The 20302-nt window shown below is 36.6% G+C and overlaps 1 protein-coding gene across 2 annotated transcripts in view; it reads right to left on the bottom strand.

The window, feature by feature from the left end:
- LOC127833586 (uncharacterized) overlaps positions 1-4276 on the bottom strand; it is a 121997-nt gene extending 117721 nt beyond the window's left edge. For both annotated transcript variants that reach the window (XM_052358930.1, XM_052358929.1), the window contains exons 1-3: positions 4070-4276; positions 2882-2963; positions 369-1318 (exon numbers count right to left, since the gene is read on the bottom strand). In XM_052358930.1, coding sequence (XP_052214890.1) covers positions 369-1318; positions 2882-2963; positions 4070-4264 — 1227 coding nt within the window. In that variant the 5' untranslated portion in view covers positions 4265-4276. The remainder of the gene's footprint in view (positions 1-368; positions 1319-2881; positions 2964-4069) is intronic.
- Between the last annotated feature and the right edge of the window lie 16026 nt (positions 4277-20302).

The raw sequence follows: 20302 nt of genomic DNA on the forward strand, positions 1-20302 counted from the left end.
TCTGCTAAGAAAGAGTTACCTTTTCATTGGGTATCTGCTAAGGAAGAGTTACCTTTTTATTGTGTATCAGCTAAGAAAGAGAAACTTTTCATTGCGTAGTAGCTACAAAAGATTTACCTTTTCATTGAGTATCAGCTAAGAGTTACCTTTTCATTCGATATCAGCCAAGAGAGTAACCTTTTCATTGGGCATCAGCTCAGAAACAGTTTCCTTGGGTATCAGTTAAGAAAGAGTTACCGTCTCATTGGATATCAGTTAAGGAAGAGTTACCTTTCATTCCGTATCAGCTAAGAAAGAGTTACCTTTTCATTGGGTATCAGCTAAGGAAGAGTTACCTTTTCATTGGGTATCAGCTAATAAAGAGTTACCTTTTCATTGGGTATCAGCAGGACAGCATGGAGAAGAGACTTGAATCGAAGTTCCTCACATAAATGGCGCACAGGCCTTGTCTGCCTGTCTAGGAAATCCACAAATGCGTTCACAGACTTCTGCACATGAGTGTCAGTCACGTCCAGTTCAAGCTGCTTCAAACACGTGCACCAATGCATGTCTATGTGAGCCATCGAACACGTCCGGTTGGCCGGTACCTCATCTAACAGGCTTATTCCTCTTGGAATAGTCTTGAAGGAATGCACTTTACTTTTACGTGATAAATTTAGTATGTTTATAAGAGTCTCGTGAATGTCAAAAGGAGTTACTAACTTGTCAGCATTTCTTTGTAAGTTCCTCCATAACAATGGATAGTTTTCCCTGATCTGTTTTGGCATAGCTATGGACATCATTGGTAGTCGCTCCTCCATTTTACCTTGAATTGTTTTACGGACACGAGAATATCTTGCGCCGTGATCAGCAAATACCATCACAAACGTATTGTCAAGAAAACCACCCTTATGTAGATATTCAAACATCTCCACAAAGTCTGCGTCAATATACTCCCCAGGATTGTTATCCCAATGTGTCAGCTCACTGCCAAAGGTGAAAGCAAACTTAGACACATTTGCATACTTCACAAAAAACTCCTTAGTATAGTTGAGCAAGTACACATGATTGGGGACATTGCCAGTGCAATATCTTGGGCTATCCCTGTGTACAGGACTCTCCCAGAGGGCCTGCCAAAAGGGCCGCATGTAGTGGTCCGTGGGTGGTCGCAGGAACCCGTTAAGTCTAAGATTGAAGACCCCAATGCTCGGCTCATCTTCCGAATACAATGTGGCATAGCCCTTGCTCGCGAAGTTGTTCCAGACCAATGGATAGCTATCTACGTATTCACTTTCCACAAAGTGTTTGCGTACCTCAGGGAGCTCCACTTCACTTTTTCCTGAAAGTGTACACTGCAAATTACAATTACTGTGTACTTTATTATAAAACAGCAATTTGTTAGCCCTATTGGGAAAAGTACTGCTGCCAGCGGCTTATTAGTGGGAAAAAAACTAAAATTGGGAAAATTCCCATTGTGAAGCCTTCAGATTAGAACATTGGTGTATTTTTTTGTTCCTAACAAATAATTTAAAATTGTTCAATAAGTGTTTTCAAGTTGTCAATATTATAGTGTCTGTATAGGGAAATAAATGTTGCATTAAAAAAAAAACAAGAGCGCCGCATGACGGAGCAATATACGCCCGATTCGTGTGCCATTGGAGATGATACACTGATGATTGATGTATTTGTTTTTGTTTTGAATTAGAGTCCGGACAAAGTAAAATGCACTAATTGACCCTTTGACCTAGTTTTTGACCCAGCATGACCCATATTCGGACTTGACCTAGATATCAACTAGATGCAACTACTGACCAAGTTTGGTGAAGATCGGATGAATACAATTTGAATTAGAGTCCGGACAAAGTGGCGCCGTTGAAAATGCACTAATTGACCCTATGACCTAGTTTTTGACCCGGCATGACCCATATTCGAACTTGGCCTATATATCAACTAGATGCAACTGCTGACCAAGTTTGGTGAAGATCGGATGAATACAATTTGAAATAGAGTCCGGACAAAGTGGCCCCTTTGAAAATGCACTTATTGACCCTATGACCTAGTTTTTGACCCGGCATGACCCATATTCGAACTTGGCCTAGATATCAACTAGATGCAACTGCTGACCAAGTTTGGTGAAGATCGGATGAATACAATTTGAATTAGAGTCCGGACAAAGTGATGCCTTCCGCCCGCCGCCCGCCGCCCGCCCGCCGCCCGCCCGCCCGCCAAGGGGTTTCACATAATACGTCCCGTATTTTATACGGGCGTATAAAAAATTTTGGGGGGGGGGGGGAAACCTTCAACTGGGATTTTTTTGGACAGTAATTAAGTTTTTTTCCCCATTTGCAATGTGCCGTTTTCAGCTACTTTATACAGAAGGAAAAAAATTGCTGAAAAGCATAACAGATATCAAATATTCAGATAACCAGTGACCTTGATTTGAACAGCCCCAAATACAATCCTAAGCCAAATCTCCATGCAAGACTTTAATCAAGATGGGTCAATGCTTAGTTAAGCTATTGATCAAAAACCATCTGTTGGATGCCAAAGCTTGTCCGCTGCCTGCAATAATACTGCAATACCAATCTAGTGAACAGGAATTTCAACTTTATTGGAAACATGCTTATACTAAACCTTTACCACTTAGATAGGTATTTTGACGTGTTTGTAGTCCAATAGATAGTTCAATTTAATCAAAGACCTTTCTTACTAGATTCAAATTTTAAACGATTTATTTCCAACCCTTAGATACTGATGAGCAGCAAATAGCATAACACTTGAACAGTTTGCGAGTTACTTGCAGGCTGTTCTGCTTTTATGCTGTTCGCACATCGCCATTATCACTTTGCCTCAGAGTGGGAAAGGGTTATTACTACAGGGTGGCATGTGAATGACAAAATACCTGTCAGCATGGGAATGAGAGCTGCTGTTGTAGCGTCCCCAACAATGTTGTAGCCTTCAAAGATGACAGAACCCAATACTTCCTGCAACAAAACTTCCTTTATTACAACATGCTTCTGCTTGCTACATGATAACTAAAAGTAAACAAGTTTTCCATGGTCGGAGACATATGCCCCCCTAACACCTTGACCTTTGACCTAGCTAGTGACCTGAAAACCAATAGGGGTTATCTGCCAGTCATGATCAATGTACCAATGAAGTTTCATGATATTGGCCTAAGCATTCTTGAGTTATCATTCGCAAACCATTTGGTAGACAGACCGACCGACTGACCGACGGACCGACATGTGAAAAACAATATACCCCCTCTTCTTCGAAGGGGGGCATACACAGATCTGTACACAGATTTGAAACTTTTCAGAATTCATATATTAACAATCTCAGCTTCAGTCTCAATGGTTAAAATTTCATCAAAAAATTTAATATAACTGAATATACAGAAACTTTGAAGTCAAACTTAAAACTTGTACAGCCAAAATGCAGATTCCTCATTCAGTAAAAGTACATTTTTTCCTGCTAAAAAGTCAAACATTAACCAAAAAGTTTGACATACAAACAAAAACCAACATTATCATTTTGCTTTTAAAGATGTCCTTTAAAAAAGAATAACTCACTGTAATTCTTAAGCAACTGCTTTATCAGCAAAACTGTATTTCTGGAAAAAGGCAATTTTAAGTATTATGGTTTAATTACAAAACTCCTCCTGTAACAAAACAGGATGCAAAAATATCTCAATCACGTGGCTGACTGTCCTTCTGCGCCTGAGGCTGCATTTTGTGAGGATCCTGTCTGTTACCCAGCACTCCTATCTAATTAACCGTTTGACTCACAAAAGATTGAAAGAACTTAGAATGATTGATGCTATTTCCAGCTATTTGTTTTTTAATGAAAGATATGTTTCATTTTGTTGTGGTCTTGTGTTGAGGGGGAAAGCAGGAGTTCCCTGAAGAAGCTCCACCTTTCTGGTATGGTGACCACCAACCACACTCACATGCTTACAGGAACAAGGATTGCACCCAGATCACTAGAAAAAACACAATTACCAAACAAGGATTGAACCCAGATCACTCGGAAAAACACAATTACCAAACAAGGGTTGAACCCAGATCACTTGGAAAAACACAATTACCTGCAAGTATTTATATGTGCGTGGCATCTTCCTTTGCCAAGACAAGCGAGACATAGAATCCAGGCCAAACATGAGAACATTGGGTCGTTCCTGGAAATCAGACCGCAGAGCTATCTTGCTGATTCTGTTGAACACTTCAGGTTTTGGATACACCTGTACAAGGAACTGGTCAAAGTCTGCTTCTTCGTAGTCCATGTCATGCGATTCCTTGTAGTTATATGCATCACCGTAATTGTCCTCTTCGATGTCGACTCCATAATTTTGAAGTGGGTGATCTGGCTCATCATCTTGTTCAGCCAGATCTGTTTCAACAGCATGTAGCAAGTCTCTGCTGCTGTTTCTGTACAGTGCAGATTTTGTTGTCACTATGTTTTTACCATTGTTAATCAAAGTTCTTAAACTTACTTTGCCATCAAGATTGTTTGTATGCTTATAAAAATGTCTTCTATATATTTCTTGTTTGTGGTTTTCATCAGCAGTAGTTGGTTGCTCTAGTGATTTCAATTGCATCAATCGTCTTTTTAATGACAGTTCAGCACTCTGCTTATTTGTTGGACCATCTTCTTTAGTCTTCTCACTTTTCTGAGTATAGCATTTTATTCTTACAAAATCATGTTTCAGTATTAAATCAAAGGGTACTGATGTTTTTGTCAATGATTCAGTATAGCTGGCAAAATCATCTGAAGCCCTTTCTATCCCAAAGTACACACATTTTTTCAAAGAAAGTTTCAACAGTTTTGTCTTGTTTATCCTTACTACATTCTTATCAATGAAGAAAAGCTCCTGCTTTGAACAGTTCAACTTTGGCATTTTAAAGAATGCATATTTCACACTGTCATGGTTCAAATCGAAGCTGGGTCGCTGACAGAACTGTCCTCCATTTACAGTTATCATGGAGTCATTGAACTGTTCCAAGGTTTTTGGTCGCAAGGCCTTCCGCAAATGCAAGTAACTTACAATATCGATATCTTTCACCTTTACCACAGGGCTTTTTGATTGACACTTCAAACAGTCTCGACCTACACATGGAACACCACAACGATTATAATCAAGGTCAACATACTCGAGTGGATAGCTTGACCGTCTACCAAATCCGTCAGTCCAGATGTACAAGAAGATGACAGTAACTATGACAAAGGCCACTTCACTACGGTTCTTCCAGAGAAAACGTCGGGTCATCTGTACTAACTGACTGGCACTCATTAGTCCTGAAAATGACATCAGTAGAAATGTATACAATGTATTGACAATTTTAAGAATATCAAAATGAAAATATCAACTAGTGTTGTTGCATCACCTGACCAAATCCAACTCACTATAAGAAGTGCACAATTTAAATAACACAATAAGAATGCATGGAGACAATTTTAGGTTAAGGATCTCCATGTTTTATGACAAGTATTTATTTAAACGCTTGATCTTTCCATAAATAACTTTCAGTTCACATGTGTTGCCTGTGTTTTGTTGATGTTAAATTAACAATTCACCATGGATTTTCAATATAAATAAATCACTGCAAATGAACATATGAAGGAGATAAGGTACATTTATCTCTCCAAAAGATATTGTTGTTCTTTCTATTTCACATATTTTTAGATGCTGAAGATCAAATCTACGCATTTGATTTGAAACAGATTCACAGGAGCCATAGGAATCAAAATGACTTAACCCTTTACCAAACGACTTATATTGGACTTTCCCAATTTGAAAGAGGTTGCAGACGACAATTAAATTGTAATGAAATATGAAGGAAATGACAGTCAAATCCAAACTCGGCAAATTTTTAAATGGCAAAAATACAGGACCTTCTCTTTTTTTACAGGACCAACCGGCTACGCTTCTCAATAGCGTCCATGTTAGATAGGAGTCTGGTCAATACGGCTTGAACCGAAGACGGCCTCGATAAATGAAGACCTGCTTTTTTCACGCATCGACATTGACAGCCAAGATAATAACGGTTCGAATGACAATGATCATTATTATATATTACTATTGCTACATGTTTTTCAACCACACAAATGAATATATGTTTCATTTAATAATCAGATTTATGATTATCTTGTCAAGCGACTAGGCTGTCATGGATTCGGCCCGTCATGACCCGCATTCGTAAGATGCACAAAAATGGACCAATCGGGTTACATCGGAAAATTCCGTCAGCAGAAAGAGCGTTGGTATGGAAAAGCACGTGTATGAAGACGCAATCGCTATTTTTGCAAATCAGAAAACTTTCAGAACCGTAAACAAACCTCTATACAAAAGTCAAACCGACAAACTTGTTCTCTTTTTTTTACCGGACAATCGGTCTTGTAAATTTGACGGACAGGCCGGACCTTACACAATTTTACAGGACATGTCTGTCGGTCCGGCCATGTTTGGATGAGACTGAAATGATCAGGTAGGGTAGAAATAATTGTGATAAAAGGAGAAATTGCTAATCTTTAGCAATTTCTCCTTTTATCACAATTATTTATAAAGTCATCAGCTGCAAACCCGTGAAATCCTGTTAGTGTTTGGTAAAGGGTTAATAATCTCTGGTTCCTTCTTATAGCCTTTCACACATTTATAACAAATACAATGTTAGCATCTTTCATTGTAAAGAATCATCTCAAACAAGGGCTGTTTGTAAAACATACATGCCCCCAAATGGGCTGTCAGTTGTAGTGGCAGCCATTGTGTGAATACATTTTTGGCACTGAGACCTTGACCTTCGACCTAGTGACCTGAAAATCAATAGGGGTCATCTGCGAGTCATGATCAATGTACCTATATGTTTCATGATCCTAGGCGTGAGCTTTCTTGAATTATCATCCGGAAACCATTTTACTGTGTCAAGTCCCCGTGACCTTGACCTTTGACCTAGTGACCTGAAAGTCAATAGGAGTCATCTGCGAGTCATGATCAACGTACTTATGAAGTTTCATGATCCTAGGCGTAAGCGTTCTTGAGTTATCATCCGAAAACCATTTTTCTAAGTAGAGTCACCGTGACTTTGACCTTTGACCTAGTTACCTGAAAATCAATAGGGGTCATCTGCGAGTCATGAACAATGTACCTATGAAGTTTCATGATCCTAGGCATAAGCGTTCTTGAGTAATCATCCAGAAACCATTTTATTATATCGGGTCACCGTGACCTTGACCTTTGACCTAGTGACGTGAAAATCAATAGGAGTCATCTGCAAGGCATGATCAATGTAACTATGAAGTTTCATGATCCTAGGCATAAGCGTTCTTGAGTTATCATCCAGAAACCGTTTTACTATTTCCGGTCACCGTGACCTTGACCTTTGACCTAGTGACCTGAAAATCAATAGGAGTCATCTGAGAGTCATGATCAATGTACCTATGAAGTTTCATGATCCTAGGCCTAAGCGTTCTTGAGTTATCATCCGAAAACCATTTTACTATTTCGGGTCACCGTGACCTTGACCTTTGGCCTAGTGACCTCAAAATCAATAGGGGTCATCTGTGAGTCATGATCAATGTACCTATGAAGTTTTATGATCCTAGGCGTAAGCATTTTTGAGTTATCATCCAGAAACCATCTGGTGGACGGACGGACGGACATACATGTGCAAAACAATATACCCCCTCTTCTTCGAAGGGCGGCATAAGTATAATTAACAACCCACACATCCCTAAGACCAACAGGCCTGAAAATATTATGATGATCTAAAGATTATTTCTTTATATTTATAAATGTATTTAATTAAGTTATACATTTGACTTCTAAGATCAATTCATAACTTATATTAAGAAAATTATAAAATGGTCAGAAATATATATGCATCATTAAGCAATTGACAATCATATCCACAATTCATGAGTCACAGGTTTTTTTTGGCCCGATTTAAAAGCCGAAATTCGGCTATGTTCCCAATCCCAAAAAGTATACTTTTTTCCCAAAATGTGGCAAAAAATTTCCAATTACCAAAAAAAAAATTTTTTTTTTTTTTTTTTTTTTTAATGAAGTCTAATGCGTATTTTATCTCAATTTTAATTCAATTACAGGTAACAAAGTATTATATGATTTTGTTCTTTTAATTTGAATGATTATAAAGAGTTATATCAAATTTAGTATTTCCCTAATCAGCTAATCAGTGGACTTTTCGTGTGGAAAAAAAGGCTAATGAATTTATTTTCCCAATTTCATGAAAATGCCGATAAAAGTCCCAATTCCAAAGCCATGGGCTATCTTCCCAAAAAGTGGGAAAAAAAACCTGAGTCACGATTCACAAATGGAACAATCATTAGTTATTAAAAAGCAGCATATACGATAGTTGAGAACATTGCACTTCATTAACTCCAACACCTTCTCTTGGATACAAAGTTTTAGTTTACCATGCAGTACCATATATTGACTTATCTTGAAATAATTATGTTCATGGAAGTTGTGTTTTTAATATCAATAAGATATTATTAAACTGGTTTAAACACTACAAAACAAGAGGGCCAAGATGGCCCTAGTTCCCTCACCTGAGAGGAGTCGGTTAATTCAATCTTTACCAAATGTCAAACTTGACCTAGATCTTGTCCAGACAAACATCCTGGTCAAGTTTCATCATTATTTCATCTGCGAGTCATGATCAATATACCTATGAAGTTTCATGATCCTAGGCGCAAGCATTCTTGAGTTATCATCCAGAAACCATTTTTCTAAGTTGAGTCACTGTGACCTTGACAGCCATTGTGTGAAAACGTTATTTGGCACTGTGACCTTGACCTTTGACCTGATGACCTGATAATCAATAGGGGTCATCTGCGAGTCATGATCAAAATACCTATGAAGTTTCATGAACCTAGGCATAAGCGTTCTTGAGTTATCATCCAGAAACCATTTTACTATTTTGGGTCATTGTGACCTTGACCTTTGACCTAGTGACCTGAAAATCAATAGGGGTCATCTACGAGTTAAGATCAATGTACCTATGAAGTTTCATGATCCTAGGCATAAGCATTCTTGAGTTATCATCTGGAAACCATTTTACTATTTCGGGTCATCTAACCTTGACCTTTGACTTAGTGACCTGAAAATCAATAGGGATCTTCTGCGAGTCATGATCAATGTACCTATGAAGTTTCATGATCCTTGGCATAAGCGCTCTTGAGTTATCATCCGGAAACCATCTGGTGGACAGACTGACCGACATGACAGGGCTTTTTTTCCTTCTTTGGGACCCGCCGAAAATCGGCCCATTCCCCTCGGATTTTTTTCCCCTCAGGAGGTAATTTTTCCCCCAGACTTCTTTTTTTTTCCCTAAAAAAAAAAAAAAAAAAAATTTTTTTTTTTTTTTAATTTAAATACCTAAGTTAACCTGATCCAGTGTAGTAAATATAACATATTGCACAATTAAATTATCTGTTGCCTTGAATTTGTTTTAAAAACAGCAAAATATGTTATATTGATCATTAAAGACTTTCCTTCTTTTCCCCAAAATCCGGCGTTTCGCTTGATTTTTTTCCCCAAAATCCGGCATTTCGCGCGATTTTTTTTCCCCTAAAAAAAAACAGGCCCTTTACTCAAAATCAGATAAAAAATTCTGCATGAGCAAAACAATATACCTCCTCTTCTTCGAAAGGGGGGGGGGCATAATGAGAAAACTGCCCCCCTCCCAGCAGCCATGTTATTCAACTGACCGGAACCATTTTTGAACCAACCAGTGATTTTTTTGCCAGAAATTACAGCCGATATTCGGCTGCTTCCCAATTGCAAAAAATGACGTTTTTTCCCAAAAATTTGATTAAAATTTCCCAAAAAAAGACAAAATTTTCCCAATAAAGCCAATAAGATTACAATGTAATTAAGCAATAATTTCGAACAAGTGCCGATCGAGTTGCTGAGTCGTCGCCGAACAACAACTGACTTACATATTTTTCGCGAATTTAGCCGAATACGATTTTACGTTGCTATCCACATCTCTCTCTATATTGCGGAGGATACCGACGATAATCGATGTATCCCGATTGTAAACGCCTGTTTTTACACACGCCCAAGATGGCGGCAAGCAGACGAGAAATTTGCGATGCGCGGCGTAAATGATAAATAACAAATTAACAACGGATATCATATGGTTATTACGGAATAATTTAATGCGCGTGTCAATAAACGCAAAATATAACGTTTGAGATAAAAACAACAAATATTTATTACAAATCTTCACAGTGAATGTACATCACGGAAATCAGTGTTGGGAAATTGGAGTTAGTCTACCGTTACTCACAAAGTTAATGCATTTAAGATGAGTATCGTTCGAAAGTGGAAAGAGACAAACATGATATGATTTATATGTTAGTGGATCTGTGTAAAATCAGATTCATATTCATATTCTGCTTTATTATGTTTGTCACGCTTTACAGTTTACTGAAATAGCATTGAAGTGCAAGATGTTGAAAGGTAAAGAAATGAAATAAATTATTTTAACTCCATATAATACATCATTAACATAGCAAGACCACTAAAGCGTTTTTTTTTTATAAATATGTGTTAATGTTTTCACCATATGATATTTAATTTTAAAAAATACTGAATTAAATTCTTACTGTTAATGAGGTTATGATTAAATGGTATATCTAAGAATCTATATAGATTATTGCAAGTTCAATTTGAATGTGGAAGGATATTAACTTTACATTGTCTTCATTGTAAGAACACATTAAATTAGTACTTTATAACATAAAGATGCTGTCAAACATACTTTAATAATTTTAATTCTGTTCTTATAATCATATTTATAATGTTTCCCAATTTCATGGTTTATCGCGCAATTTTTCCCAATTTCATGGTTTATCGCGCTAATTTTCCCAATCCAAAAGGCACAGGCTGTAAGAAAAAAAATCCAAAAAAAATCACTGTCAACTCTCGTATCAAGGAAACAAATGTTCTGAGCAAATTTCATGAAAATTGGGCCAAAAATGTGACTTCAACTGTGTTCACATGTTTTCACTATATACATATAGAGAAAAATGCCCCGCCCACTGGCAGCCATGTTTTTTCACCAATCTCGACCATTTTCAAACTCGTCCAAGAAATCAATAAAACCAATGTTTTGACCAACTTTCATGATTATTGGGCAAAAATTGTGACTTCTCGAGTGTTTACAAGGTTTCTCTATTATAGCCAAATAGGGAAAACTGCCGCTATATACATATAGAGAAAAATGCGCCGCCCACTGGCGGCCATGTTTTTTCACCGATCTCGACCATTTTTGAACTCGTCCGAGACATCAATTGAACCAATGTTTTGACCAACTTTCATGATGATTGGGCAAAAATTGTGACTTCTAGAGTGTTTACAAGGTTTCTCTATAGCCAAATAAGGAAAACTGCCCCGCCCACTGGCGGCCATGTTTTTCAACGGATTGGAACCACTTTTAAACTCAACCAAGATATCATTAAGACAAACATTTTGACAAAGTTACATGAAGATTGGGCATGAAATGTGACTTCTACAGTGTTTACAAGGTTTTCTTTTTTTTGACCTAGTGACCTAGTTTTTGACCCAACACAACCCAGTTTCGAACTTGGCCGAGATTTCATTGGGACAAAGCTTCTGACCAAGTTTCATAAAGATGGGACAAGAAATGTGGCCTTTAGAGTGTTTACGAGCACATGTTAACGGACGGACGGACGGACATACGACGGACAAAGACCGGTCACAAAAGCTCACCTGAGCAATCAGGTGAGCTAAAAAACAATGCCTATTAAGTACAAATCAAGCAAAACACCTTTCTTTAGACAATACTGGTCACTAAGTGAGTCGTGGCTATATGGCATGGTTAGAGCAAAATCCCAATGTAATAGTACACAATTACAGTAACAGAATCAGGGATTTCAATAGACGCAGAATACTGCATTTAAATTGGCGCGAGCAAATGAAAATGACTTGTTTTGTACCCGACTATTTTTTCTGCTGTGCCTTATTTTGATGCACCAAAAATTTTACCCACATGTCTTACAGTTAGCATCTTAGTTCCATGGTAACAAATCTCATTATGACATTCATGCCCGTGTATTTGACAATCAGTCTATACATCGAGGGACTACCCCAGGCATTGCGCAAAAAAAGAAAGATTAGTCCCCACCCGTTTTCCGTACATGGGTCCACAGGTGCACAGGAATTAAGAATAAAAACTAATAGATTCAATTTGTAAGTCGGTAAAATAATCGAGTGAATGCGTAACTAGAATTAGTTATTTCATTGGACGTGACGTTATTTCACAGCCAATGGTAAATTTTCTTTTTAATAACACTTTATTTCTTTGGTAAGTTGAGATTATAACAACCAGATATCAAGGAAATTTCCACACCTATCAAAATGGCGGAAAGTGACCGGCCGAAGAAAACAAAATTAATTTTGAGTTTTTTTCCTCCAGCAAGTAAAATTAGAAAATATGATGATAATAATAACATTGCAACAGAGTCTTCCCAAGTCCCAACATTGTTAAGCAATGACAAAAAAGTCTGCCCCTAAATGTACATTCCAAGCCAATTGGCTTCGACAATTTTTTGGTTACTGTTTGACAACAACAAAATGACATGCAGTTTGTGCATAAAGCACAAAAAAGAAAACGCCTTTACTGTGGGTAATTCTAATTATATAACAAGTACTTTGACACGTCATTTCTGAAAATTTAATTCTGCTACAAATATATTTCCCCAGTATTTTTCATTTTGTCCCCATTTTTTTAGCCCTAACGGGTCACTGTCCCCAACAGTAAAGATTCATGGCAGAACACTGCCCAGGTGTCGTTTATCTTATCTCATCCCTTTCAATTAACATTTCAATGTCTACAGATTGTGTGTGCACTAATTGGGAAACTAGCAGCTCACTCATTTGCCTTTAAATTACTGCTCAAAATCAACTAAAAGTTCGTACAATATTTTGTAAAATAAAAGCTAAACAATTGAAAATCATTGTTCCTTATGGCAATGGCCAAAATTTCAATGCCAGATGTGGTCTGGTAAAAGAGAGGTTTGTAGATACAAAATGCTCGTTTTTATTATTGTTTTGCAACATTATCTATTCATACCACACATGAACACTAACATGGTACCATTCTAGTGTTCCTGTGTCGTATGAACAGATATATTCGCGGGAAATTAACATGGAATTAATTGTGTCACAAATAAATAAAAATGAGCATTTTGTATCTACAAAAATCTATGTAATCATACCACATCTAGCGTTGAAATTATGGCTATTGCTATAAGGAACACTGATTGTTTAGGTGTTCACTTTATTTTACGAAATACTTACGTACATTTTCGTTGATTTTGGAGCGTTATAGAGGCTTTAAAGCAGTACCTTTGAATTATAGTTTATAATCCAAAACCATCCAAACTAAAATCCTAACTGCGAAAACACCTATAACTAATTGCTTTGTTAACACAAATATCAATTATTAAATGACATAAACACAACAATTTCTGTTCGACCTGTATTATCATTTGTCAACACTTCAATCAAAACTGCGAGAACAATAGTTTACATCAGAGAAATCAATGAACGTCGTGAAATCTCCCTATTGGAAATTATGGTTCTTTTTAATTGCTTGCAGGTATCAATAGCACAAAACAACTCAAATATTGATTAACATGCATTTTGGCTTGAAATGTTCAGTGTCAGTGCACATTTTAATTGTTAACTTGCAGATAATGCACTTTTGGAACAAAACTGACGAAATTTTCCTTTCTTTTGGAAATTTGTTAGACTGCAATTGGGAATTTTGTAGTTTTTCTGCAATTGGGAAAGTACCTTTTAAGGGTACTTTATAAAGAAGGGAAAAAGTCGCTGACCATTTATTATACTTTTATTATACATGTATGCCATGCAAAACCCATGTTTCAATACAAGAGCGAAATTGTTGCTGTCATCTGTCAAGTTCCACCCATGGAAAGCGTGCATGTTGCAACAGACCATGTGCTGTAACTAAATATAGACAGGAAACTGATCAGTACATGTGAACTTTATAATGAACAAGAGATGTGTTTGTCAGAAAACACAATGCCCCCTTTTGCGTCGCGTTGAAGCCATATATTTTACCTTTGATCTTGAAGGATAACCTTGACCTTTCACCACTCAAAATGTGGATCTCCATGAGATTCACATGCATGCCTAATATCAAGTTGCTATCTTCAATATTGCAAAAGTTATGGCCAATGTTAAATTGGACTGACTGACGGACTGACTGAGACATAAGCATTTTGTGAAAAGTACACTGATTTGGGAAATACTAATTTGTTATATACTTTGTTAGTTCTTATGAAATGAATATTTATCATAAGAGAATTCTTTCTAAAAAAATAAAAAAATAAAATTTTATTATTCTGAAGGGGATTTTTTTCTACAAAATCGGGGAAAAATATATACTCTTTTTTTAGGGGAATGGGGCCGAATATTCGGCCCCGATATTGCCATAAAAAAAACACTGAACCTGATAGTTATTTTCAAGACGTTTACTTGACAAGTGAAGGCATAGATGGCAGTGTTTTTTATGGCAATTTCGGGTCGATATTTGGCCGCATCCTCAAAAAAGAGTATATATTTTCCCCCAATTTTGTAGAAAAAATCCCCTCCAAAAGTAAAAAAAAAAAGTTTTAAAAACAACTGTCTTATGATAAATATATCTTAAATTTATTTCATAAACAACTTACAAAGTTTATTACTATAATAAGTAGGATTTTTTATTATTATAAAGAATTATATTAAATTAGTTTTTCCCAAATCAGTTGACTTTTCACATGAATTGCATTTTTTCCCAAAATGGCCAGGAATAGGCCTGATGTTAAATTATATCTTTATTTTGTCAATATTTGTTGATAAAAACATTCCAATGTGGTCCATATTATTGATAAACAAGGCTTGTTTGTAAAACATGCATGCCCCCCATATGGGCTCTAAGTTGTAGTGACAGCCATTTTGTAAATATGTTTTTGTCACTGTGACCTTGACCTTTGACCTAGTGACCTGAAAATCAATAGGGGTCATCTGCGAGTCATGATCAATGTATCTATGAAGTTTCATGATCCTAGCCATAAGCTTTCCTGAGTTATCATCAGAAAACCATTTTACTATTTCGGGTCACTGTGACCTTGACCTTTGACTTTTGACCTAGTGACCTGAAAATCAATAGGGGTCATCTGCCAGTCATGATCAATGTACCTATCAAGTTTCATGATCCTAGGCATAAGCGTTCTTAAGTTATCATCCAAAACCATTTTACTATTTCGGGTCACCGTGACCTTGACCTTTGACCTAGTGACCTGAAAATCAATAGGGGTCATCTGCTAGTCATGATCAATCTACCTATCAAGTTTCATGATCCTAGGCATAAGGGTTTTTAAATTATCATCCGGAAACCATTTTACTATTTCGGGTCACCGTGACCTTGACCTTTGACCTAGTGACCTGAAAATCAATAGGGGTCATCTGCTAGTCATTATCAATCTACCTATGAAGTTTCGTGATCCTAGGCATAAGCGTTCTTGAATTATCATCCGGAAACCATTTTACTATTTCGGGTCACAGTGACCTTGACCTTTGACCTTGTGACCTCAAAATCAATAGGGGTCATCTGTGAGTCATGATCAATGTACCTATGAAGTTTCACGATCCTAGGCCTAAGCATTCTTGAGTTATAGTCTGACAACCACCAGGTGGACGGACCGACTGACCGACGGACCGACATGAGCAAAGCAATATACCCCCTCTTCTTCGAAGGGGGGCATAAAAATGCTCAAATTCGCCATTTTATAGATTAACAAGGGACAAAATTGTCACAAAACCAGGTTTTCATTGTGAAAAAAAAATCTGATAAAGGGAGAAAACTCAAACTGAACTTTTGAAATGAACAAACAAAATTAACCCCCTTTGTAAGTTTGTTTTTAAAAAAAATCTATTTTTTGTCGTGGCGACCTTGACATTGGAGATATTGACGTGATTCTTTCGTGCGACACACCGTCCCATGATGATGAAAAAATGTGCCAAATGATTTTAAAATCTCACAATGAATGACATAGTTATGGCCAGGACAAGCTCATTTATGGCCATTTTTGACCTTTGAACTCAAAGTGTGACCTTGACCTTGGAGATATCGACGTAATTATTTCGCGCGACACACCGTCCAATGATGGTGAACAAATGTGCCAAATGATTTTAAAATCTGACAATGAACGACATAGTTATGGCCCGGACAAGCTTGTTCTGCCCGCCCGCCCGCCAGCCCACCCGCATTCGCCAATCTAATAACCAGTTTTTTCCTTCGGAAAACCTGGTTAACAAAATCCCAATTAGACTCAAATTGGCTTAGAAAACTGAGACTGTGCATGACGGCTGAACTGTCTGAAAGTAATGTTGAAAAAATCATTGACATATGTATCAGAAAAAGGACAAAGACTTTCATCTGTGAATATTACATTCATACATAAATGTGTATTCATATAATAAATATCATAACATATAAAAGAGTGAAATTTTAATTTTCCCCTTTTCCTAAAAGACAACGTGTTTTTCCCCTTTGGACAGGCCTCGCCACCATTCCCCTATAGGTGAAAAAAACACTGGATTGGCATACTTTTATCAATCATACATGTTGACTTTTTTCTTATGCTGTGTTTTTAAGCATAGCTTATTAAACTCTGTCTTACAGAAGTAGCTTCTCTTTCATTACTGATTTTTAATCACCTTTCTTGAAATTCATGTTTTCCGTGATTTTTCATAGTCATTTGTTGACTTACGATCAGTTGTGGGCAGTTTCTTGCCAGGCTTTGCTCCCGCTACGTATTTAAGCATTATGCAGCCTTATGCTTGTAGAGACTTATAACTTTGGAAATAAACACACACACAAGGTTACAAAATAAAACGATGTTTATTCCGGAAATGCAAGCCGCGGACGTTGATTGGTTTACTTCAGCAGTAAACACATCAGCATGGAGTGTGCCAATAGTAAATAACCAGTCTAAATTGTTCACCACGTGGCCTTGGTTACAACTCGAAAATGACCGTTGAATGTATGGACCAATCGGAACGCGTTTAAATCTCGTATTTTAGGTGAAGTTAAACGAAGTTCTGTCGGAAATCTTTGTGAAGTACTAACAAAATAATGACGTTTATTACACTTAAAAATGTAAACAATATTGATACACAGAATTTCTACTGGCCCGACGGGCGTATAATATGGCAATTTTAATAGGCCTGAGCTATAATTTACACGCCCAGGCCGCCCGGCGTGCGCTTATTTCCCAGACTGGAGTGTGACTACTATATGCCACCCCTACCTGGAAGCATAAAAAAGAATATCCCCCTCAATTACTTTCATGTCATTTACAATAAGATGTGTTACAATGAAAGAAAAAAAGATAGGCATATTTTGACACAATTATGAGTAATCTATGGAAGACACAATTCAAATTGAAATTTATGCTTATAGATCTCATATTAATTAACATATTAATGATGACAATAATTTTTTTTTAAAAACATTGGTTTTGCTGACTTGGGTTTAGTTCTTAGGGTTATATCAACATTGTTTCTTGCTGCAGAATAATGATAAAGATTTAAAAATAGTATTCTTCAGGCTTGACGAAATTGCCAGTCCGCCAGTCTTGACCGGCAAATTTCCATTTGGTCCGACAGGTTTAACAAGAATGTCGGTCCTGGCGACTGGCAAAATGTAAAATGAATGCAAACAAATCATATTTTTTTCAAAGTTGAAAATTCAAAGAGCAAACCCCTTTCTACATCATGAAAATGATTTTTTTTCGCTCATTGTTTTGATGTTTGCAATAAGTCTGTTATGTACAATTAGCAAATCAGACTGGATACACAACACAGACTTCAAACTCAGTCGCAAAATCGGCAACCTACATGTCGTGTCATGTGTATCTAATAATTATTCTTTAAATACAATAGAACCTAAAATAAAATTGCTGACATGACACACTTTCAATGCATTATGCATTATTATGAGCCTGAATTGAATCATTTCCTATGCCTTAGTGAATAATGAACATTATTGAACCACAGTCACCAATTTTTATTGCACTGAATTGTTTCAAGCTTTAAAAAAAGTAAGTAGCCCGGCCGGACTACCAACTTTTGAAATTAAGTTGCCCAGGCCAAAATCTACTTGCCCCGGGCTCACAGGCAACCACTAATTTCCATCCCTGATTTCTTTATGAAGCATGGCTTTAAAAAGGTTGTTTATTAAATATAAACAATGTTCTAGTAATATCTTTATAACATGCACTCGTCATTGGTCTCCAAAAATGTTATCAAAAATGTTTACATTGACAAGTTAGTGTCCGTTAACCCCAATTTTATTTTCGATACTTCTTGTTTCTTTAGTTTACGTTGTTTTAATGCCTAAATGGATATAATTGGTCAGTTAAGTATAGTTTGACTAATAAGATGCCCTGTTACATATTTCGTTGGATGATCATCATCCAATATGTCGTTTTTATGTTGTTTTTTTCGGTCCGGCTAAATTTTCTCCGGGCCGCCACATTTTCTGAAATGCCTGTCTGGATGACCAGCATATTTTTTCCAATTTTGCCAAGGAAGAAAGAAGAGTTTGGAGATAAAAGAAGAGAGAGCCCATAGCTATGATTCATCCTCAGTCCTTTCCGTCAATGGTGGCTGCCAAAAGTTTTGAACCTCAACTGACAAAACCACAAGGGTTCGTTAGTTACTTTTTGGCTGGTTAGTCTAATCTAACTGTAAGACCACTAGTTCTGGCTTCTATAACTTTAAATGTCGCTATTTATGATTTTTGACTGGCGCGACTTTATAGTTATGGACTAACCCCAATAGGAAAGTCAACCAGAAATTCCCGAAAAGTTGACAGGTAACAAAGACCGGTCCAAAACAGGTTTTTAATGAAGTTATTGGCTCAAATCAACCACTTGATTGGAAAGATTGACATTTTTCACATTTAACTGATATATTCTTTCACGAAATACTATCTTAAACATTTAAAATGTATCTATTCTGCTCTTACATATCGAGAAAAACAGCGATGTGACAGACTTTCTTGAAATGCGAATCTCCCGAGATTTCACGGTCATATGACGTTATTTCTATTTTTAGTAACATACCATGTGCTAAGGTGTTTTCAAATTCAGAATGACATTTCCCGGTATTTTAGATTATTCTGGCTTGTTTTGTAAACAAATAGTAGTGTAAATACAAACACAAAGTGCATATGACTTAAAACTACCTGATTCACACTGAAATCAGTCTTATAATCCACCAGACGTAAGTTGTTAATAAAAAATAATAGATTTCAGAAAACGAAAGTAATGTTTACAGTCTTTGAAATTAACTTTGAAAAGTTACATGCCAGTCGGGCCAGTTACTTAAGAATTTTTACATGCCAAACACATTTTTTACATGCCCGAACTTTTATAACCAAAAATATATAACAAATTACAACATTTTAGCACTTAAATGCTACACATAGTAAAGCAAAACATTTGTTTTACAGCGATTTTCCTCCTTCTTTATAAAGTACCGGTAAACGGCACTTTCCCAATTACGAAAAAAATACAAATTTCCCAATTGCTGTCCTTAAATTCCCAATTAAAGCTAAAAAAAAAAAAAAAAAAAAAATTTTTTTTTTTTTTTTTTTTTTTTAAGCAACATTTAGTTAGTTTCCCTTTGCAGCTCTATAGCTTGAACTTAGGTTTATATAATATTGACAGCTTGAAAACACTTGGTTATCAATTTTAAAGTATTTGGGAGCAAAAAATCAAATACACCAATTTCCCAATTTGAGGTTTTCACGACTCGATTTTTCCCAATTTTGAGGTTTTCACGACTCAATTTTTCCCAATTGGACCGGTACAGGTACTTTTCCCAATTGGACAAGGAAAATCGCTGTTTTAATAGTAGTGAATATAATGACATCTAATCAGTCACTAGAATAAAGACGGTTGATCGTACCGTTTCTTGGCTTCCTTTTTCTCTAAATCATTGTCAATTTTCTATTTTGGAAGTGCTTTATCGGGCTTAGCCCCGTCAACATACCTTAGATATTGCACAGCCTCTATGTCGACAATGACATTTGTTGACATTGACAAAAACGGAAGCGTATTACTTGATTGAAATAATCGATTCAAAAAGAATCTACTCCATTAATTTCTAGAGAAACCGTCAATAAGAACCGAATGTTACCGAAATGCATCTGTCAAAAACAATAACAATGACGTGCGCAAGCAGGTGCGTGTTGTTAAA

Source organism: Dreissena polymorpha, chromosome 6 (assembly GCF_020536995.1).
Source record: "Dreissena polymorpha isolate Duluth1 chromosome 6, UMN_Dpol_1.0, whole genome shotgun sequence".
Lineage (NCBI taxonomy): Eukaryota > Metazoa > Mollusca > Bivalvia > Myida > Dreissenidae > Dreissena > Dreissena polymorpha.